The sequence below is a fragment of the Cryptomeria japonica genome, chromosome 7 (genome assembly GCF_030272615.1).
Source record: "Cryptomeria japonica chromosome 7, Sugi_1.0, whole genome shotgun sequence".
Lineage (NCBI taxonomy): Eukaryota > Viridiplantae > Streptophyta > Pinopsida > Cupressales > Cupressaceae > Cryptomeria > Cryptomeria japonica.
In genome coordinates this window covers 747,140,989-747,165,422 of record NC_081411.1, presented here as the reverse complement: position 1 = coordinate 747,165,422, position 24,434 = coordinate 747,140,989, and the positions used below count along the sequence as shown (strand labels likewise).

The following is a 24,434-nucleotide window of genomic DNA, read 5'->3' as shown; positions in this document are numbered from 1 at the left end:
TCCTAGAATGACACCTTACAATTTGGTGAACCCAACACTTCCTACATCTTGCATATTTTTGATTTGGTATTTTTAGATCTGATTATTCATAATGGAATTTAAATAATCTGATTAGTTTTCTATTTCAGATGTGATAACGTCAATTATTATTTATATTTACCAAAATTATGTACATTGGATGATAGCCCTTTTCACTTCATGTTGCTTGCATTTTTTCATACCACTTTAACATATTGCATTTTAAGAGTTTCAAAAATATTTTCCTCTTATAAATGGCTGTTTAAAGCTTTAATCCATTTTTCATGCAGTTACATAATGACATTATTAAAAGAGTTGATGAAATTTGTAGATCTCATAAGGGCTTTAGTGAACAATAGTCATGATAATCCTAGAGATGACATTGAAAAGGATAACACTTGTACCTCTCATAGGGTATCTTATGCCAATAAGAATGGAATCAATAATCCTATCAATGATCTCTCTAATGGAGAGACAACATTAAAGAGCAACATGATACCATCCTCTTCTAAATATACTTTAGATTAGGGGGCCAAGGTGAAAATGTGTGTATATCAATCCCTCTAGATCCTCCTTATTCTCTTTGAGCTTATCATGATCATCAACATATTTATAGGAAATATTATGTTATGCACTTCATTCATGATCTATAACCTAACATTATATTGAGAAAACATGAAGCCTTATATGATGAGGATCCTCATTCCCAACCTACTAAAGAGTTCATGAATAATGATGATAGAAAGGAGAATCTTCCTACAAAATATATTCCTTCTTCATCTACTCATCCCTTTGGACCATCAACTTGTCCTTACACAACAAATATCAAATAAATTCACAACGAAAGTCCTTCTCCTTCACAATTGAAAACATCCTATGAGATTGGCTATGATATTATTTCAAAACAAGGCTATAGGGGACTAGGACTTGGAAAACAAGAACAAGGAATCAAAGTTCCTATACAACCTACCTCATAATATAATAGAGAAGGTTTAGGATATCCAAATTAATTAACATCTTTGGATGATATTCTTAAAGCTCAAATTATTAAGGATTACTTTGTAAAACAAAGAAACTATCATCCATCTAAAAATTCTTCTTCATCAAACAATCCTCCTCATCAATTCTTTTACCACAAGAAAATTAAACAATCCTTCTTCCTTCACTAGTGTAGTTTCCTAAATTGCACCCAGTGCATTTACGACACTTATGCATGATGCCTAGTGCATTAATGACGAACCTATGATCAAAATTGCATCATTTTGGCATCATAGACTCGAAGGACAAAGTGCCTTCAAATGCCTTGAAAGTCCCCTTGGGCCCATTTTTGTGTGGATGATAGTGCGATGCGGGGACAACCACGTGCCGTGCTAACATCCCAAAAAGATGGCAAAATCTCAAATTTGACAGAGTCAGATGCTAGCCGACGCGTGTCCTTTGGCACATGTTTCACTGTAACAACTCTCCGTGACTCTTTCGAGTTTAAGAACCCTTCATAGTTTATTTTGAAGGGTTCCCACTTGGGTTCTTGGCTCTTGGACTTTGGTTGCACTCACGCACTCTCATTTTTCTCTCTCTCTATGCTCTTGGATCTACTCTAACAACATCAAGCTACGGTACCTTGTGGTGGTTCTTACCAACAAGCATCACATGAGCTTCGTCACACTCATGGTTCCAACGAGAAGGGTTTGGATTCATGCCTTACTTCTCTTTTATCTATTTCATTTACATGAAATGAGTCCTTTGCATTACTGATTGTATCTATCCTCTAGGTGCACTCGTTATTTCCAATATTCTAAAATATTTACATTGCATGAAATAGGGGTTGCTTCAATCAAGTGAAGTATAGTTTCTATTTGCATTATTTCCAATTTACCAAGTTTCCAAGTTTATTTATCTTTTTCCAATCTATCTATCTAGTTTTTCGTGGTGGTGGAAACACCTAAGTGGGGCTCTGACTGAGGAAGGCCCCTATACAACACCAAAAATTTTCCCCATCTCAGTGTGTGCAGGTGATGAACAAATTCTGTGTGCTAGATGCTCTGCATAGAATCAGATTTTGGAACTTCTCTATTCGCAAGCCATACAAACGACAACACAACACATTGACGTCTGCACCCTGCACTAGTGTCCAAAACCTGAGAGCTTCTTGGTTGGTAGTTATAATATACTTTTGATGCTTTACCATTCCATAAACCCAGTTTCTTTATTTTGTCATTTCCGTACTGTAATTCTATCATTTATTTCTATAGCATAGCTAGTTTAGTTATTTGTTATCCCTTGGCTCATCTTAGCACCAGTTAGAAGAGGTAGTGGTAGATTGATTTGCCTTCTAAGATTCATCATCTTGGAGGGATAAAATATCCTTCCTTACATTTTGGTGAACTTGATGTGAATTCTTAATGTCAGATCTTCTCCTTTTAGAGTTTGATGCCTTTGATAAGGCATTCTCAAAGGATGATTTTGATATGTTGGATGCAGTCTTGGATGACTTCCTTGAAGCAACTCCTCCTAAAAGAGGTGTAAAGGGTGAGTCATCTTCCATGACATCCTCAAGCAAGAACGAAGAGTTCGTGAATGTTATTGTTGTCTCCATGGTCCCACAAAGGCCTAAGAGACCATACATTCACGTGACAATGACAAGTCCTTCTCGTAAGAAAGTCAAGGCCATTAATAGAAAACCTTTCAAAGGAGAAGTTTCTGATTTATATACTAGATTTATACAGTCCAAACAATCATCTTATAATATTATTGCTCATACATATAACACTTAGAAAAACAAACAAGTTGCTGAACCGCCTCAAACTTATTTACCTCCTTCCCAACTAGTTCTTCCTAAGGTACCTTTGTCGATAGATAAGCAACCAAGTGATTATGATCTTATCAAGCAACTTAAGGTTACTCCGACTAAGATCTCACTTTGGGATTTTCTTAAAACTACCCCAATGTATCAATGTATGCTACAGGAATATTTACAAAAGATTTTTCTACCTTCTTCTGTGAGATCAACTAACGTGAATGCACTGACGGATCATATTCATGCGGATTCACTAAATATCACCTTCTATCTGCATGAACTCCCACCTCCTGAAGTGAGGAATTTAGAGGATCCATTGATGATCATTATTCATGTGAATAATGTTGGTATTAGATGAACGATTGTTGATACAAGTTCAATGCTGAACATTTGTGGTTTATACTTGATACCAAAAATCAAGGTGGACCCAAATTCTTTGGCAGCCTCCTCCTTTTTCATTCAAGGTTTTGATAGCAGTAGTAAGACCACTGTGGGGATTGTCATACTATCCTTGAAGGTTGGATGAGTCACTATTCCAACTCTTGTGCATGTTATGTCAGACCCTTTAGCATACAATCTTCTTTTAGGCAGACCATGGCTACATGCTTTGGGAGCTTTTTCATCTACACTTCATGGATCTATGAAGTTTATTGCTAATAATTAGGTTATCATGGTTAAGGCTGATCCTAAGGCTATGTAGATATGTCAAATAGTTGTAGTCGGTTAGGATTTTGTTACACCTTCATTTCAAAATTATGTACCCACTTTGTCTTCTTCGGTTGTAACTTCTAATTTTATCTCATCCCCTAAAAAGGAAGAGCACAGGAAGGAAGAAGTCACTAAGGAAGTCATTAAAAAGGAGAAATCACCTAAGAAGCAGGTTCTTCGAAAGAAAAATACCCAAAGGTAGATACTCCTAAGGTGAAAATGCTAGACCCTGCACCTATAAAACCTCCCTAGCTAAATTACCTTCTCTATCAAAAGTGAATGCATGTTTGGGTGATGATTGGGATTCTTTGGATTTTACCGACTCTCATGTTGGTGAGTACAAAGTAGACCACATCCATTTAAGCTTTCCCAATATCTCATTCACCTCATCTATGAAAGATGATTATGCATCTATAAAGCCAGGTGATACTTATCATGTCGATCACCTCTTCTATATGAAACCACCATCGTTCAAGGAATTACAAAACATCTATAGTCCCACATACAAGCTTGTGTCTCAGCTTGGATATGATGGAAAGGGTTGTGGACCTAATGAGAAAGGTATCCAAATTTCTTTAGAGGATGAACCTCATCACCACAACATCGAACTAGGATATCATCATATAGGTCAAAAGGCAAAACCATGGTTAACTGTTAACATGATTTTGACCAATCCCCTTCCTTTAAAGCTTGTTCATATAGAACTCATTGACGCTGGTGTATCACCCAATGAAATTCCATTGGATCTTTTCCCTTCAGAAGAATCCTTGAAGGAATATTTTGGTGCAGATGATGGACTGCCCTCTTATCATCATAAATGTCGATTCCCATATTGCTTGAATACCCATGCATACTTTGGAGAATCTATTTCATAGGGGGCACCTCTATCTCACAATGAAGAATAAACGTCTATCCCTCATCTAGAAGACCGTAGTGCACTCTTTAGTGGAAAAACTATTGACATCATCATGAGAGATAAGACTCCTGATAAGGTCATAAAAGTTGGAAAATTCTTATCCCCAAAAGGATTCAAAGAACATTCCAACTTGCTACATCAATTCCCTGACATCTTTTCTTGGTCTTACGAAGAGATGCCTGGTATTGATGAGTACATTGTGGTACATAACATTGTGCTTAGTCCTAATGCTAAGCCAGTGAAGAAAAAGATTTAAAAGATGAATCCTAAGGTGGATTTATTTGTCAAGGTTGAGATAAAGAAGCTCCTAAAAGATGTCTTTATCCACCCCATTGACTATTCACCTTAGATCTCGAACATTGTCTCGGTAAGAAAACCTGATTGTCGAATCCTCATTTGCATTTATTTTTGGGTTGTGAACAAATCCTCCCTCAATGATGACTTTCCTCTCCCGAATACTGATATGATCATGGATTCAACCACAGGGTATGCTTTTCTCTCATTCATGGATGGCTTCTCCGGTTATAACCAGATCCATATTAACCTAGAAGATCAATATAAAACTGATTTCACAAACCCTTGGGGGAACTTTTTCTATATCATCATGATGTTTGGGTTGAAGAACATGGGAGCAACCTATTAATGAGCCATGACCTTGATATTCCATGACTTCATCCATAAGGTCTTGGAAGACTATGTCGATGATATCTTGGTAAAGTCCTTAGCAGGTGGAACGCATATTGAAAATCTCCATCTAGTCTTTAAAAGACCGGTTGTATAAGATGAGACTGAATCCTCTCAAGTGTGTCTTTGGTGTTGATGCCAGGAAGCTCCTAAGATTTATCATCTCCTGTCGAAGAATTGAAATAGATACGAATAAGATTAATACTATTATAAATATGCCTCCACCTAAAAATATCTCTCAACTTTGTAGCCTACAGGGGAAGATCTAGGCCATTTGTTGGTTTGTGGTGCAATTGGCTAATTGTGCCCTCCCCTTTAGGTGATTGCTGAAGAAAGATGCCCATTTCAAATGGAATGAAGAATGTCAAAAGGCAGTTAATTCCATTAAGATTTATCTAGCTAATCCTCCAATTTTAATGCCAGCTATGTTTGATAGACCTTTCTTCCTGTATGTTTTTGCCTCATCTCACACTTTAGCAACATTGTTAGACCAATATGATGATGAAGGTTGGGAAACAACAGTCTATTACATCAACAGTACTTTGATAGAGTATGAAATCCGATATTCTACTATGGAAAAACAATGCTTAGCCCTTGTCTTCATGACTCAAAAGTTGAGACATTATATCCTCCATGCATAAATATGAGTCATTGCTAAAAATGATATCCTCAAGCACCTCTATGCAAAATCTGATCTCTCAGTAAGGCTAGCTAAGTGGGTAATGCTGCTCTCTGAGTTTGACCTACAGTTCATAACTCAGAAGTCAATCAAAGGGTAGATCATCTCTTATCAATTGGATGATGATCCCTTAAACAAGTCTTTTCCCACCTTATATCTCTTCCCTAATGAGGATGTTTTGACCATTGAGTAGGAATCTGTGTGGGACATGTATTTTGACGGTTCGAGGTGTCAAACTGGGCGCAAGTGTGCTTTTTGTCTCACCCAAAGGAAAGCCAGTTTCTCTCTCTTTCTATTTGGAATTTCATTGTACCAATAAAATCATCGAGTATGAGGCCCTAATTGTAGGACTCCATGCTGTGATTACCATGGGTGTGAAGAACATCCACATCCATGGAGACTCCGAGCTTATTGTAAACTAAGTATTGGGTGCCTATCATATTAAGAAGTTGAAGTTATATCAGTATAAGGATTTGGTATTGACCATACTGAAGCAATTCACTACTTACACAATTGATAGCATTTCACAAAGTGAAAATCGTCATGCAAATGCAATGGCAAGCGCTGCTTCCCTTGTAGGCCCAGACTTTGGTCAGGATGAATACCACTTTGTGGTACAAGTCCTCTGCTCTTTGGCCATATCTAATCATAATCAATTTGATAGCCTTATGTGTGCCTATGTTGATTTGGGAGAATGGTTCCCACACATCTTCAATTATCTAAAGACTAGAAGTTTTCTCGATGATGCCAACAAAAGTTCATGTGTGCAGATTCGGAAGCTGGCCACTCGATATGTTCTTTTATTTAACGTAATTTATAAGAGATTATACAACAATCTCCTTTTGTGTTGTCCAACAAAAGTCGAGATCCCCATTGCTCTTCAAGAAGCCCATTTAGGCTCTAGACATGGGCATTTTAGAGGAAAATATTTGATACACAAATTGATCCACATGGGGTACTATTGGCAAATGATGAAACAAGATTCCTTTTCCTTTGTCAAAAACTACCCCTAATGTCAACAACATAGCAACCTGATTCGAACCCCTGCACAGGAGCTTCGTAGTCAGGTCTCTCTGTGGCCATTTTCAGACTTGGGGATTGGAAATCATTGGCAAGATATCTCCCCCTTTGTCTAAGGGTCATGTCTTTATTATGACCACTACATATTACTTCACGAATTGGGTCGAGGCAGTGCCACTAAGATCGACTACCGCTGATATGATTTGTTTCTTCATCATGGATACTATCATTTATTGATTTGGCTTGCCTTCTACCCTTGTTTCTGACAAGGGTATACCTTTTAAGAACAAGGAGATTAAATGGTTTCTTAAAAAAATTTACATTCAGCACTGCTTCTCTACACCTTACTATCTGCAATCTAATGGTCAAGCAGAAGCATCTAATAAGACTATTGAATAGATCTTATGTAAGACCATCACTAAACATGGTAAAGATTGGTATGTATAGTTAGTATACGCGTTATGGGCCTATCACATGAGTGTTCGTACGGCTACAAGAACAAAACCCTATAACCTCATGTACGGTGCTAACACTATTATGCCTCTTGAATTGAAGATCCCCTCTTTGCGGGTCTCCTTAAAAGGGGTTATTGATGATGATTACTATCATGCTCTTTGTTTGAATTGACTTGAGTTCATATATGATCACCACTTAAAATCCCTTCAACATCTTCAAGCTTATCAAAAATCTCTATCTAACAATATAACCAAAGTGTGCTACCCCAAACCTTTAAGATAGGTGACCTGGTTCTTTATGAGAACCAGAGAAATGTTAACATGTCACCTAACCAAAGAGGGGAATTTATCCCAAATTGGTTAGGTCTGTACATTGTCACCTTTGCTTATGGTTCTGGCGCCTATGGCTTATCCTCCATGGATGACACTCTTCTCAAAGAACCTATCAATTCTACACACCTACGTAGATACTATGCGTAGATAATGCATAGTATGTGTCTTATGCTTGATACCTAGATACCTATGGGGGTCACATCCTGACACATATCCTTCATCAACACAACATCCATATTTGTATTATGGAGTGAATATGCATTGTTACATCCACATGCGCGCGCGAGTGTGTGTGTGTGTGAACATGTACATGTGTTATATCTATACATAGATCATCATAAGATTTAATCATGCATATCAAAATATGTAAATTAAATCATGTTAATCATATAAATATAAATCATCCATCACATGAGCATATAAAATAACAACAACATCCATCATTGAGGACACAAGATAGAATAACTAGTGCAGCCACTGGTTAGGAGGGACCTCAAAGAGATCAGTCTAGACTAGTCAGCAAGAGTAAAAACAATGGAAACACAAGGACATGATGGAGGCAATGTGGAACAGATTGAATTATATCATGAAAACTGATTACAACTAACCGGTAACAACCGGGTTATAGTTTTCGAGTCACAAGCCTGCTAAAACATGCTCAAAATACAAAACAGATCACAACCGGGACCTGAAACTTAAGATTTCACTTCTATGTTCTATCTAACTCATATATTCTAATGCTCTATTACAATGATTTATACAATCCAAGGGGATCCGGTCGGCCCAAAAGGGATCAAAACCCGAAGAACAAGACCTAATGTGTAAAAACCAACAAGGTCGGCCTCCAACAAAGAAAATCCTCCAGAAAATCCAAAGGAAAAAGTGAGAATCAAAGGGAAGGTCGGCCACACACCAAGGAACAATGAAATCAATGCTCAGGGCTCTGCAAGCTATGGAAAGGATCTGGTAGATCACCAATACAAATAGGTCTAGGCAACCAATAACAGAAAACTGTCTCAGAGAACGGTAGCGATAACTTGCTGGAAAATGATCCAAATACTTTGTAGTTTGGGAATAAGGAAGATGATCAAGTCTTCAAGCAAAATCCAACTCCATAGGTTTTGGTGAGACAAATCTGGGAAATACATAAATAAATGCTGAAACTGCAAACAGAAAGGAAATATTTTTGGTTGATGCAAGATTGCCTTGAACTGAGGATGCTCCTGCATCACACATCTGAGGTTGTTGAAAAAGTGAGTTTCTCACTTTGCTGGGGTCAGAGGAAAACTAATGTGGTCTACCTCTTCCTGAGAAATCCAAGATGAATCTTCAACTAGTTTTCCTTTCCACTTCACAAGATACTCCTTATACTGACTTCTCTGGGTACTACGTCCAATCCTACTATCCAAAATGTCTTCAATCTGATCTGGTTCCTTCTAAGGCAACTGTTTCTCCAAGTCTACAATACTGCCCTCACTGAATTTTGGTTCATGATACTGATGAAGATTTTCAATGTTAAACATAGGTGAAATACTTAGACTATCTAGTAACTCCACTTCATATGCATTTCCAGAACTGAACTTTCTCAAAATCTTGCAAGGTCCAAACTTTCTCATCTGCGACTTGTTATAAGTTCCAACTGGGAATCTTTCTTTTCTTAGATACACCATCAATTAATCGCCAACTTCAAATTCCTTATGTCTTCTCTTCTCATCTACTTTCTCCTTATACTTTCTATTCATTTCCCCCAAATGTTGCTTAACTTGAATATGTAATTCATTCACGTGATCTGCTAATTCTTCTACTTCTGAACTTCTCCGGTCTTCCTTGCTAATATCTCTTAATTCTGATATACCTCTAGGGTGTGCTCCAGTAATAATCTCAAAAGGTGTCCTTCTGGTACTCCTATTTACTGAATTATTGTAGGAAAACTTTGCTTGTGCACGCATCAAATCCCAACTTCCAGTTTTGTCTCTGACTACATCTTAACAAATTGCCCAAGCTCTAGTTAACTACTTCTATCTATCCACCAGTTTGTGGGTGAAAAGTAGAACTGAACTTCAAATCTATCTTCATCTTCTTCCAAAGTGTTCTCCAAAAATAACCAACAAACTTAGTGTCTCTATCGAAAACTATGCTCTTAGGTAATCCATGCAATCTCACTACTTCCTTGAAAAATAGGTCTGCTACATGTAATGCATCTAATGTCTTCTTACAAGGTATGAAATGAGCCATCTTCAAGAATCTATCCACTACCACAAATATAGAATCATTCCCTCTCTGTGTTTTAGGCAATCCAACTTTGAAATCCATGCTTATATCCTCCCAAGGTCTTACTAGTACTATCAAAGGTTTGTACAATCTGACATTCTGACTACTACCCTTTGCAACTTGACAAACTCTACAACTTTGCATATATTTCCTATCATCCTTATGGACCTGGGGCCAAAAGTAATTCTCACTCACTAGTGCAACTATTTTGTCAACACCGAAGTGTCCGGCTAATCCTCCACTATTTTTCTCCTTTATTAGATTCTCCCTCATAGAACTCTTAGGTATGCACAACTGAACTCATTTGAATAACATCCCATCCTAAATGAAGTAATCCAGCCACATGCTTCTATCTACCATAATCGGTTCTCTACATGATCTCCAAGGTTATGCAAAATACAGGTCATCATCATACAAGGTCTTCAATTCGTCAAATCCTAATACTGTTACTCTCATCTCTGTCAGTAAATTCCTTCTCCTACTCAATGCATCAACAACTTTGTTAGATTTTCCACATCTATGCTTCAACACAAAGGTGTAACTCTGCAAAAATTCTACCCATCTCATATGTCTCTGATTTAACTTACTCCAACTGTTCAAATACTGCAAAGCTATATGATCCGTATACAACACAAACTCCTTAGGCAACATGTAATGTCTCCACTTCTTCAAGGATTGAACTATGGCATAAAATTCTTGATCATACACTAAATATCTCCTCCGGGCATCATTCAATTTCTCACTAAAAAAAGCAACTACTCTCCCTTCCTGACTCAAGACTACTCCTATTGTTGTTCCACTTGCATCACAATCCACTTGAGAAACTTTATTAAAATCCAATAAAGCTAACACAGGCTGCTCAATCACTTTCTACTTCAATAGTTTAAAACTTTTGTTTACTCCGGTGGTCCACTTGAATTCCTTCCTATCTCCCCTTATTGTCTCAGTCATAGGGTTACAAACTGAATTGAAATTTCTGATGAACTTCCAGTAGAAACTAGCCAATCCATGAAATGATCTTACCTCTCCAATGCTTTCCGATGTAGGCCACTCAACAATTGCTTTTACTTTCTTAGGGTATATCTTCAAACCTTCCTCGGATATCACAAACCCCAAATAGACTAATTCTTCCTTCATGAAAGTACACTTCTTAAGATTTATCAACAAATTTTCTTCTCTCAATCTTTGCAAAACTTGTCTCAAATGCAACAAATTCTCCTTTTTTGTCTTACTCAAAATTAGAATGTGATCCAAATATACAATTAAAAGCTTACCCAAGAATTTATTCAATACCTCATTCATCAGCCTCATGAAAGTAATCGGTGCATTAGTTAACCTAAAAGGCATCACCAACCATTCATATAATACTTCATTTGTCTTGAATGCTGTCTTCCACTCATCTCCTTCTCTAATCCTGATTTGATGATATCAACTCTTCAAGTCTATCTTTGTAAAGTACTTGGCTCCACTCAAACAGTCCATTATGTCATCCATCCTAGGCAAAGGAAACCAGTATTTCACTGTGATCTTGTTTATTGCTCTAGAATCGGTACACATTCTCCATTTTTCATTCTTCTTAGGTGTTAATACTGCTAGTACAACACAAGGGCTCAAACTTTCTCTGATCAAACTATTTTTCAACAACTCTTGCACTTGTGTATTCAACTCTTCATTCTTTGCTGGTGTCATCCAATGTGTATTTTTGTTAGGATAACTAGCTCCGAGAATTGGATCCATGCAATGACTGATACTTCTTATAGGTGGTAATCCATCAGGCACATTATCTAAAATGATGTCTTCATACTCTGTCAACAAATCTTTTATCTCTTCCGGTTCTTCTTCTTCATGCTCCGGATTCTTAGTCTTCTTAGGAACTAAGGCAAAACACACATTCACATGTCTCATTCCATCCAAGAATTTCCTTCCTTCCACCAAACAGACTCTAGCATTCATACAAACTTCACTCTTCAAAGGTTCCTCCAAGGGCAACAATGTTTTCTTCATCCCATTGGGCACAATAGTGTATGTATTTTTCCTCCCATCATGTATTGCCTGTCTATCAGACTACCAAGGTCTACCCAACAAAAGGTGACAAATATTCATAGGCATAATATCACATAAGAATTCATTATGATAATTCCCAATTTTTAATTTCACCAAACATTTCTCACTTACTAAGAACTTATGATCATCCTGAATCCATGCTATTTGATAAGGCTTAGGGTGTTTCAATCTTTCCAAATTCAACTTATTCACCATCTCTTCTGAAACAAGATTATCTGAACTACCACTATCAATGACAACTTTACAACACTTACAAGATACCTTACATTTGGTCTTGAACAAATTCTTCCTCTGTAAGGGTTCTTCATCTCCTCCGGTATGACACAAATCTCTCCTCATCATCAACAATTCTCCATCTTTTGGTTTATTAGCTGATTTGGTGGGGCTTTCTTCCACCATTGCTGTTCTTCTGGTATTATCTGTCTTCTTACACTCAAAAGCATGATATCCTTCTCCTCCACATTTATAGAAAGTTCTCTAAACACTCCCTTGTCTTGTCTTTTGTCATCTTTTCCAAAATTCTTATTCTGGTAGACATCCGGTTCTCTCATCCGGTAGAAATTTCTATCATCTTTCCAGTATGAATTACCTTCTTTTCTCACTTCCTTGTCTTTGTTATAATCCATACAGGTTCCTCTACCTCCAATATATCCTCTTCTTCCTTGAAATATTCCTCTAGAAAACCTTCCACCTCTGTCTCTTTGCCTCTACTCATTTCTTTTGTTTAGGTTCTCTTTTCCTTTCAAAGCATACTGGTATGCTTCTTCGACACTTTGCAATTTGATCAAAGTGAGTTCATCTTGTATAGACACCCACAATTCATTCAAATATCTTGCAACTTGTTCAACTTCATCATCAACATGTTCAGATATGATATTCAACTTGTAAAATGTCTTGGTGTACTCCTTCATGCTAGATTCTTTCTGTCTCAAATTCTACAACTTCCAAAATAGATTCACTTGATAGTCAACTGGCATAAATTTTAATTTCAACTTAGCAACCATTTGATCCCATGTCTTGATATTCTCTTTACCTCTTCTTTATCTATCAACCTGCAAATGCTCCCACCAAAGAGATGCATGGCCCTTCAACTGGGTTCATGCATATTTCACCTTCCTTTCTTTTGCAATGTTTTCAAAATCAAAATATTTCTCCATCTACGAGATCAAATACATCAATTCATTTGAATCCAACTTTCCATCATATTTTGGTGGGGTAAAATGAGGTTTAGTATTCACCCTACTCAAAACCCTCTCTTCATCCGGATCAATCGTCGGTGGATTGACTTTCTCTATCAGGGATTCTTCTCCTTCATCTTCACTCACATCTTCAATATGTCGGCCTCTTCTCTGGACTGTCTCAATGGCTTCCAACCAGGCTGCTATTCTTCGCAACATTTCCATCACAATAGGGTCTGCATTACCATGCACTCCACCATTCCTATTTCCTCTTTGTGACATCTTTACACCAGTCTTTTGCAGCTGTAGGTTGGATCCACATTCTGCTACCCTACAAGAAAAATTTATCAAGACAACTTACTCTCTGGAATGAAACCTGGGTCTGATACCACTTGGTGCAGTCACCAGTTAGGAGGGACCTCAAAGAGATTAGTCTAGATCAATCAACAAGACTAAACACAATGGAAACACAAGGACATGATGGAGGAAATGCATAACATATTTAATTATATCATGAAAACTGATTACAACCAACCGGTAACAACCGAGTCACAATAACCGGCTCACAGGCCTGCTAAAACATGCTCAAAATATAAAACAAGTTACAACTGGGACCTCAAACTTAAGATTTCGCTTCTATGTTCTAACTCCTTAGATACATTCAAATTCTCTATTACAATAATTTATACGATTTAAGGGGATCCGGTCGGCCCAAAAGGGATCAAAACGATAAGAATAAGACCTAACGTGTAAAAACCAACAAGGTTGACCTCAGACAAAGAAAATCCTCTAGAAAATCCAAAGGACAAAGTGAGAATCAAAGGGAAGGTCGGCCATATGCCAAGGAACAACAAAATCAATACCCAGGGCTCCGCAAGCTACAAAAAGGATTCAGTAGATTAGCTATGCAAACAGGTCCAGGCAACCAATAACAAAAAACTGTCTCGAAAATTGGTAGCGATAACTTGCCAGAAAATGATCCAAATGCTCTGCAGTTTGGAAATAAGGAAGATGATCAAGTCTTTAAGAAAAATCCAACTCCATAGGTTCTGGTGAAGTAAATCCGGGAAACACAAAAAGAAATGCTAAAAATGCAAACATAAACTAGTAAAACAAAAAGAAAATATTTTTGGCTGATGCAAGATTGCCATGAATCGGGGATGCTCTTGCATCAATAACCATGTCGAATCTCATATATATATATATGTGTGTGTGTGTGTGTGTGTGTGTGTGTGTGTATAATGTATCATGTCAATGTACATGTATTGCATCACTACAAAAACACATGATGCTATCATATGTGTCTTTGATATATATCAATACATTCGTGTATATATACCAAAAAATTATTGTACTTGAAGTGAATAAAAAATGTCTCATGATTGCTCTAGTTGGCAAGTTTTTGAGGTCGCTGGCACTGGAGGATCCTAGTCTTAGTGAAGAGGCTGTCTGACTAAGGTCTACTGCGATCTTGCAATACTAATACCCCATGATCGAACGCCCCTCAACTCTCCTCATAACTCAGTGAGTCTCCTACTGTGTCATCAACTCCTCTATTACCACCATCTCTTGCTGGTGCACTTGGAGGTGGTCTAAGTCACCTGCGGCACCCTACTGAGCGACATCCACCTGTCACTAGAGGTCATCGACTTGGCTCTGTAGAGCGTCACATGCCCTCTCGTCACTTTCATCTCGTGTCACTGCTCGGTCTCTCTCTCCGAGGACAGTACGAACCTCCTACAAGGCTTGATCCTACTACCTCATCACAGTGATCAGCTACGCTTCTCCCTGCACTAGTTCCATTTGACCCTCCTCATATGCTGTCCATAACCATGCTATAGTATCAAACAACTTCATATGTCTCCCCACTGATTGGATGGATCGGTAAGTGTCTAGCATAGGACCTCGGGTCTACACATTGGGGACGACCTCTGCAAGCACTGGGTGGATGAAGCTCAACCACTCGACCAAACCCTCTGCAAACACAAAAAATTTCACATCAGTATCCATCATATCCAAAATCTCTACATCTATACATATGCAAGAAAAACTAAAGTACATGAACTAAAATCACAAGTACATACCAGGCTCGCCCCTCTACCAGTCTGGATCCCATGGAGGCACCCTTCTGGAGGATCCCTCTATGGCTGCCGCTGGTGGTGGTGGTCACACCCGTGGTGTAGATGCTAGTGTAACTGGTGATGGTGGAAGATCCCTAGTAGCTAGTATAGGTTTGTGTGGACTCAGGATCCTCATCCGCCATCTCCACCCTAATCTAGTTGAAACTGAAACTCGGGCAAAGTGAACGTCCACCACAAACCTACTCGGCAGAGAAGTTGTTTGTCAGCCACCAACAACTCCTCTGCCTGACTATGCAAGGTCTACAAAAAATACCTCGAAATATGCTCCCACATCTCGGGCAATGTCTATACACAAAGAGCTTTTCATTAGTTTTGATTCATCTTTCCCAGCCGATGCTTGCGTGCCTAGAAGATGACATCGCATCTTTTAGACGACGATGCCCATTTAGGATGATAGCGTGTTGTCCAGATGAATGACCCCATAGGAAATGATGGTGCACTTCCCGAATGATAGTGCATCCCATGGATGCTTGCGCAACCATACCAGCTAAAATGCTCCAAAAATGCATTAAAACACAAAATGAAGCTTATTTTGACTCGTACCTAGTCAGGCTCATCACCTTGCTCGACTGTGGTCCACAACTCCTCGATCCCATTATCTTGTTTCTCTCATCTACGTGGAGTTTTCTTTCAGATTCTATTCAAATCTCTTCTTGAATGCCCATAGTGAATAGTGAAAATGACCCTTCTTGGGGCCCACTTTTGAGTATATAGCCTAGTTTTTTCCCGAAATGGCTTTTGTCCATTTTTGGACAATTTTGGCTCATTTTTCTTCCTGTTTCCCCCACCTCATTGGGGGAAAAACACAAGGGGGAATATACTCTCCTTCATATTCTTTTTCTCTTTTATCTGTACTAACGCTCCTTAAGCATTCTTCTCACCAAAGTAACTTCCTCCATTTTTTGTACTAACAAATTTTCTAGTTTTGCAGTGTGGAATTCGTCATACCAAATACTGGGTTTTCTCATGGATACTTGGGGGCATCACTCATGATCATTGACTCGACCTTTGCAGTTTCTATAGTATCCTTTTTGGCTAAGTATTTATTGCATCTACTACATTTATTGCACTGCATGAGCTTAATGAGAATATCTTTCTAGACTACTTTAATGCGACTGATCCATAGAGCTGATCAGTCCACCAATGTGGGGGCAAAATGTAGTGTACTAAACTACACCAAGTGCATTTATGACTCTTACACATAATGCCTAGTGCATTAATGATGAACCTATGATCAAAATTGCATCATTTTGGCATCATAGACTCGGAGGACAAAGTGCCTTGAAATGCCTTGAAAGTCCCTATGGGCTCATTTTTGTGTGAACGATAGCATGACGTGGGGACGTCCACGTGCTGTGCTAACATCCCAAAATGCTGGTAGAATCTCAAATCTGACAGAGAGTCAGACACTAGCTAGCGCGTGTCCTTTGGCTTGCCTTTTGCTGTAACGACTCTCTGCTCCCGTTCTGAGTTTAAGAACCCTTCCTAGGTCATTTTGAAGGGTTCCCACTTGGGTTCTTGGCTCTTGGACTTTGGTTGCACTCTCATACTCTCATTGTTCTCTCTCTCTATGCTCTCGGATATAATCTACCAACATCAAGCTACATTACCTTGTGGTGGATCTTACCAACAAGCATCACACAGGCTTCGTCATGCTCATGGTTCCAATGAGAAGGGTTTGGCTTCACGCCTTGTCTTCTCTTTTATCTATTTCATTTACATGCAATGAGTCCTTTGCATTATTGATTGTATCTATCATCTAGGTGCATTCGTTATTTCCAATATTTCCAATATTTCCAATATTTCCAATATTTCCAATATTTCCAATATTTCCAATATTTCCAATATTCCAATATATTTACATTATATGCAATAGGGGTTGCTTCTATTAAGCAAAGTATAGTTTCTATTTGCATTATTTCCAATTTACCAAGTTTCCAAGTTTATTTATCTTTTTCCAATCTATCTATTTGGCTGTCCATGGTGGTGGAAACACCTAAGCGGGGGTCTGATTGAGGCAGGCCCCTATACAACCCCAACAATTCTCCCCATCTCAATGTGTGCAAGTGACAAATAGATTTTGTGTGCAGGATGCTCTGCACAAAATCGGATTTTGGAACTTCTATGTCCATGGGCCGCACAAATGACAACACAATGTGCTGACATCCACACCCCGAGGTGGTGTCCAAAACTCTAGAGCTTCCTAGTTGGTAGGTATAATCTACTTTTGATGCTTTACCGTTCTATAAATTCAGTTTCTATATTTTATCATTTCTGTATTGTAATTCTATCATTTATTTCTATAGCATAGTTAGTTTATTATTTGTTATCCCCTGGTTCATCTTAGTGCTAGTTCAAAGAGGTAGTGGAAGACTGATTTACCTTCTAAGATTCATCATCTTGGAGGGGGAAAATCTCCTCCCCTACAACTAGTATAGCTTTCCCTACATCTCATGAGACAAGACCTATCCATATTGACAATCAAGAAAATCTACCTACAAAGATATTTTGGACATTGAAATATGATAAGAATGTTACTTTTCGCTTCATAACATATATCAATAATTATAAGAAAAAATATGGTAATGTGTATTGTCTCTTTAATCATAGCTATTCTTATTCACTTGAAAATTGTAAAGATTTTAAAGAATTTGTTCAAGACCAATATGATAGAGCACTTATTACTCTTACAACTGATCTTATGCTTTTTGTTGGTAAAGAATTAGTACCTTATCACTCCATTCACCTTATTACATTGATCCTTACCCTATGACATTGATAGTTTACCTTTGTTAGGGGTTATTTTTCATGTGTGGTGGTACAAATTAAATTACAATCATACTAGGTTAGAAACATAATGATCATTATTCCTTGTCTCCATGCTTCGGGAGCAAGAATAACATTTCAATTCTATCTATTTTTCAAAGATTTCCATTTCTTTTGAGTTGTGTTTTTCATAACTTGAGGTCCTTTCCTACACGAAGTGGTCCTCCATGCAAGTACATATATGTCCCTTGGTTAGAATTTCTCTTTTTTTATTGGTTCATCTTCTTATGAACAATCTCCCCATAGTGAATGTGTGCAATCTTTTGCTAAGAATCCACTTTTTTCTAGTAATGTGAGGTGTGTATTCTTAGGTTATTTCACCTTTTCAAAGACGTTATCTTGATCAAATATGCATTATATTTATGGACGTGAATATATTTGGATAAATATCTCTTCCTCTATGCATCCCTCAAAAGGACCCCTTTACACTTGTTGAAAGATATCTCTTTTACAACTATTTTTTCCTTGCTCATATAAGAGTTATGCCTCTTTAGCTTGGAGTTATGTACATTGTTTCCTAAATGATATATTCTTGGTGATGGTGTGTATCCTTGTTTCTATCTTCTTTAAGACATCCACATAGGGCTATGTTTACATCTTGGGGGGGGGGGATACATCACAACCTCCTTGTAACATATGGTTGATTCAAGTTGCAAAATTTCCTTGCGTAACTCCCTTCTTGGTTATCCTTTTTCAATTTGAGTTATGAATTTCCTTGCACAATGCCTTGCTTGGTTATCCTTTTTCAATTAAATTTGTGGATTTCATTGCATAATTCCTTGTTTGGCTATATTTTTTCAATTCAAGTTATGGATTTCCTTGCATAATGCCTTGCTTGGTTATCCTTTTTCAATTCAAGTTGTGAATTTCCTTGTATAATGCCTTGCTTGGTTATCCTTTTTCAATTCAAGATTATGGACTTCCTTACATGATGCCTTGTTGGGTTATCCTTATTTCATGTCTTATATAGGATGTTGCATTTTCAAAACCATACCAATGTTATAGATGAGATGCTTAACTCCTAAAACTAGACAACAACATATATAGTAGGATGAGTTGACTAGAATAAGACAACTTGCTAGACCTTTCAACTCTTCCTTTTTAATTTATTTAAGCTAGGTTGACTAGCATAACACAACCTGCTAGACCTTTCAATCCTCCTTGTATTTCATTTTCAGATGCATGGAACTAGCATAACACAACTTGCTAGACCATGCCAACTCTTTCGTCCTACATGGATCACACAATATAATACATGTTGTCCCATCAGAATTCATGTTTCCATAGATCACCTAGCATAACACAAATTCCTAGCTCCTGGAATCCATGTTCCTTCTTGCTCTCTCCCATGGATAACCTAGCATAAAACAACATTCTAGCCCATGAAATCCATGTTCTCTCCCTTCTTCTCCCCACGAGCTCACAATTGTTGTTGAATCATTTCTCATCACTTGATACATTCTCTTGCTCTTTCCATGTGATCACTTCTGTTCTTGTAATAAAATTCTAAGAATGAGATTAGTGGTTGAGATATTTTGACTATCAAGGTCTCTTCAACTAGTTGACTTGATTTTTTTTTAAGTACTAACCTCTTTTTTTGTTTGTCCTTTATCTTTAATTATCTTTGATTGTTTTTGTTTATCTTTTTTTTTTCTTTTCCTTGTTTTGTGTATCCTTGCATGTGATTGTGTGAGTTGAGAGCCTAATATGGAGGGATTGATTCCCCAAAAATAGTGATGTATTGTCTCTTTATGTTCTCACTCCTAGTTGATCCTGTTGGAATCAAGGAACACTAAGAGGGGGGGGGGTGTGAATCAGTGTTTTGCAATTTTTAACTTTATTAACCCATTCTTTAAACCACCTAATGCAAATGAAGAAAGGTAAAGTACAAAAACACAAAGAAAAGACACCATAACACCACGGTGGGATTCAAACCCACAATATTAATATACTCTATTAGAAGTATAAAAATAATACATAAGGGTAATGCAGATGCATTCAAGCACACTTCTTAATTACAAGTAAGGGCTACAACCTCGAAGGCTCACTACCTTACAAAATGATTACATATAATAATTGTAATGTCTGAACTAATAAGCAACATCTACAAATGCCAGAAACAATTTGGTTAAGCACAAAATACTGTGATCTACACCACTTCTCTATTATGATATTCTATTGTATTTCAGAGCACCAATCTTTCAACCACGCATGTGAAACTGCACACAATCACTCATACACACTTCACACATAACCATCAATCTACCAATGATCAAATCAATCAGTCTTAAATATCCACAACATCAATTTAGGTCTTCATCAAGTTGGCCCAAAAACACATAACACACAACATGAATCTGCATGTTACCCAAGTCAGCTCAATCCGATCCAAAACAACCAAGTAGACCAAAATAGATTGTCCACATGATTCCCATATGTTGGATCAACAACCTCGAACACGTAAACAACTGGTAAAATCAATTTGCAAGATCTGCACAATGAATCTTCACACTCTAGTACCACAAAGAATTGTTCTACCAGAAAACTATCTAGTGGATATTCCAACTTACTCAATTGACAACAATGGAGGCCATAAACCTGGAATAAGGTAATTTACACATCCACAATGCATCTCCAAGATCCACAACCACAAATACTTAACACAACTGAATTACCAACCACAACACTATACACTCTACCAAATGACCTGTTCTCCTCACCGGACCTTATCAGATCTTAATGAATCTTCTGGTATGAATGAATCATGAACTGCGGATTGGATATCTGACTCTAGTTGCCATCAATGACAACATCTGATCATCAATATAGTGTCTCTTGCCAATAGATCCTCTCTCTCTCTCTCTCTTCCTGATCTTTCTACTTTACCATGAGTATTTGCATACACTTATATTCTTGTTAAGGTGGGGGCTAAATGTAGAACCATAAATTGTAACCTAATACAACTCACACCTTATTCTTGTGCCCCTAATTTAGTGTGTCCTATCCTATTTTTCCCCTATGTCCATTTTGGCCCCTTTTACTCCAAATTTGAGGTCTCTTGGGTGCATGGAAATGGACCTCATCTTGGGACTGGAACCTCCTATTTGCCTACTTGTTTGCCCTATTTTGGGAGGAGAAGGGCACTTGGGGCACCTCGGTCTAGACCTAGACACCATGGTCCCAATTCAAATAGGCCAGGGCACTTCCCTCCCTTTTGAGTTTTGGTCCTCATTCCTCAATTTGACCACTAGAGGTCTAATTGACTTGAAAAGCACTGAGAGGGGGGGGGGAGGGGGGCTGAATCAGTGACACCAAAAACCAAACTACTTTAAACACTAACTGATAGATGAACTTAACAAATATTTTAAACACAATGCATGTAATCCAAAATGATATAACAACATCCACAAAAAGTAAAGCATCCACATAACACAAGTGTTTATACGTGGAAAACCCAAATAGGTAAAAACCACGGTGAGATGGAACTCACAAGTTAACTATTTGCAATAATAGATAACTGACTAGTTAAGGTCTACAAAATGCTCTGCTAGGAGCGAATCTTGTTAGAGATCCCAAAGCTTGATTAGAAGCTTATACCCTATTAGGAGTAGTACCCTGTTAGGAGTAACATCGGTGGAGGATTTTGGATTCCAAACTAATGGATCACCTTGTTAGAGGATTTATACATTGAAGCTTGTTAGAGCTTACCCAGTTAAGGGATTTGATTCTGCTGTAATGGTTAGAAAACAACAAGAATGGTTTGATATGTTCTGAGTAGCACAATAATTGCTTGATCAGATCCTTCTAAGGACATTCAACACTGCTCTTCAACACACTCTTCATCTTAACACTTATCACTCTTCAACAAAAACTTTTTCTCTTCATGCATACCATCATCTTAAAAAGATTTATTGAGATGTCAATATATAGACATTCAGATTTCATGTTGGCCTAAGGAAATCGTGACACAATTTCCTAGGTGCAGTGTATCTGGACAAGTGATCATAACTCATCACAAAAATGACCGCGAAGTAGTCGGTGTTGGTAACTCATCACATAAATAACCAAATACTAGTTGGAATAATCAATACTGGTTTCAATAAAACATATGAACTGTTGTCCTTGAATCTATGCTTGATCTTCATCTTTATCTTCATCTTTGATGCTGACTTAGTATAACCACAAGTTGTCTCTTATGCACATATCAGCTGACATAAAGTACCGGTTAGGGATTAACCACAAGGTATACCAGTTGACAGTGTAAACAATTGAAGTTACATTGGTAGTCAATATAATCATATTGTGTGTGTGAGAGTGTTTCATCAATGACAACAAGTGATGAATACATTACAATCATCATCAAGCCAACAATCTCCTCCTTTGGCATTGATGGCAACACTTAGAAAATTTTATTGTAATACCGCTAAGTGTGCATACACAACAAATTTACACATATACTCATACTCCCCCTTAATGCATGCATAAATACAAAATTTTCAAAAACACACATACATATTTCTACTCCCCCTTTGACAACAATGCCAAATTGAAAAGATAAAATATATACATATATAGAAAATTTGTATCAAAGTGTTCAACATATATAACAATAACTTTAAAAAAAGTTCATGCATTAGCTAATCTCATTAAAATAGAATTGAAGCTCTTCTTCATTTGTGACAATGCGTTTTCCCATGATTGCAGTATACTCGAATGTAGACATTAGTTGGGAATGGAATTCTTCCATTGATTCTAGTGTGCAAGTTTTAGGAGTTGCAAGAATAGCTTCTACATTTGAGTAGGCTCTCTAAAGAATGCCTACTTGTGATGTGAGCAGAATTTTGAGTTCTTTGAGAGATCGGAGCCTCTTTGCCTTCTCATTATCATAGCTATCTAGTCTGTTATGCAAATAATCTACAAACTTGCTAAAGGCATGTATGGAATCTTGAAGTGGGACATATGCCTTGCACATCCTTTCCATTTCTTTCTCTTTTTCAACTTGACTTTTTGAAATGTCAGAATAAAAGAAAGTAACATTAGAGGTAGAAGCAAGATACTTTCCTCCTATTTCAATAGCTTTACTCAATAGACTTTTATTGTGAGATAGAGCCATTTTGCTACTATCAATATCCTTTGCCAGTTTATCTCCATATTTCTTCTTATGGCTCTTTTTAGCATACAGTTGAGCAACATCTTCTAGTGATTTGACTTGATTAGATGCATCTGTAACTAACTGACCAAGTTTGCTAATGGGTGTAGAAAGATGTGCTATAGATGTTTCTGGTAGTAGACTAGACAAAATTTCTAATGCAGTATGAATTGTCTCTGCTTCAACCCTTTTCTCTTTCAGTCTCTTCTTATGCGCCCTAGATTGCATAACATTAGCAATATTCATCATTTTTGATGCACTCAAATTGTTCATATCTATTGGTGCTGAGATGCTTAGAGAATCATCATCATCATCTTCAAGTTGTTTCTGCTTTGCCAGTTTAGGGGATACAACCTTAATGATAGCTTTCTCTGTATTCTTCTCCATTTCTTGTTGTGTGACAAGAGTTTCAGTAGGCTCCTTATGAATTTCTTGAATGACCGGTGGAGATTGGGGTTTCTCCAATTGTTCTATTGCCGGTGGATTTTCCACTTTTAGTTGAGTAGCCAGTTTCTCAACTATTGTAACCCGTACATTAGTGATTGCTGGGGTCTCCATATCTAGTGCACTGTTGTCTCCAGATAGGTCCACTGTGTTCTGAACACCATCATCAACAAGAATAATGGAATCATCCTTCTTCTTGAGAGATACCTCACCAGGTTGAAGAATCTCCTCTTCATCCATTTCCGGTCTATTAACATCATCAGCTATCTCTTTTGTATCCTTATTCTTAGAAGAATGGATGAGTTCTTCCATCTTTTTGATTCCACAGGCTATCTGATGTGTCCTAGTTTCAACAATTGCCCTTTTACCATTAAGAAGCTTCAATCTTCTTGCTTTAAAAGAAAAATGTGCTTTGTACTGATCAACTAAAGCACTAATTCCATCCGTAGATAAATTGGGAAAATATTGTACAAATATTTCATCAATAATTTATTTTTCCAATTTTATAGCTTCCTCCCATTTATCTAAGATAATATTATACAAAGAGATTGAAATAACCTTTTCCAGATCATGTGGAAATCTACTGTAATGACACAAATGAGTGATTACCTATTGAATCACTTGCTCTTTCTCATCTTCAATGAATGAATCAAAATATTCTTTGACATTGTCAAACCTATTCCTCCCTAGTGTCTTCATTGTTCTTTCAAAATGGGTATCCAGTTTGTAAGAAACTATATCAATATATGTA

At 37.4% G+C, this 24,434-nt stretch overlaps 1 protein-coding gene across 1 annotated transcript in view; it reads right to left on the bottom strand.

Moving 5' to 3' along the window:
- The window catches only part of LOC131039796 (uncharacterized), a 35,296-nt gene extending 11,301 nt beyond the window's left edge, over positions 1-23,995 (bottom strand). The window contains exon 1 of the mRNA XM_057972631.1: positions 23,809-23,995. Coding sequence (XP_057828614.1) covers positions 23,809-23,995 — 187 coding nt within the window. The remainder of the gene's footprint in view (positions 1-23,808) is intronic.
- Between the last annotated feature and the right edge of the window lie 439 nt (positions 23,996-24,434).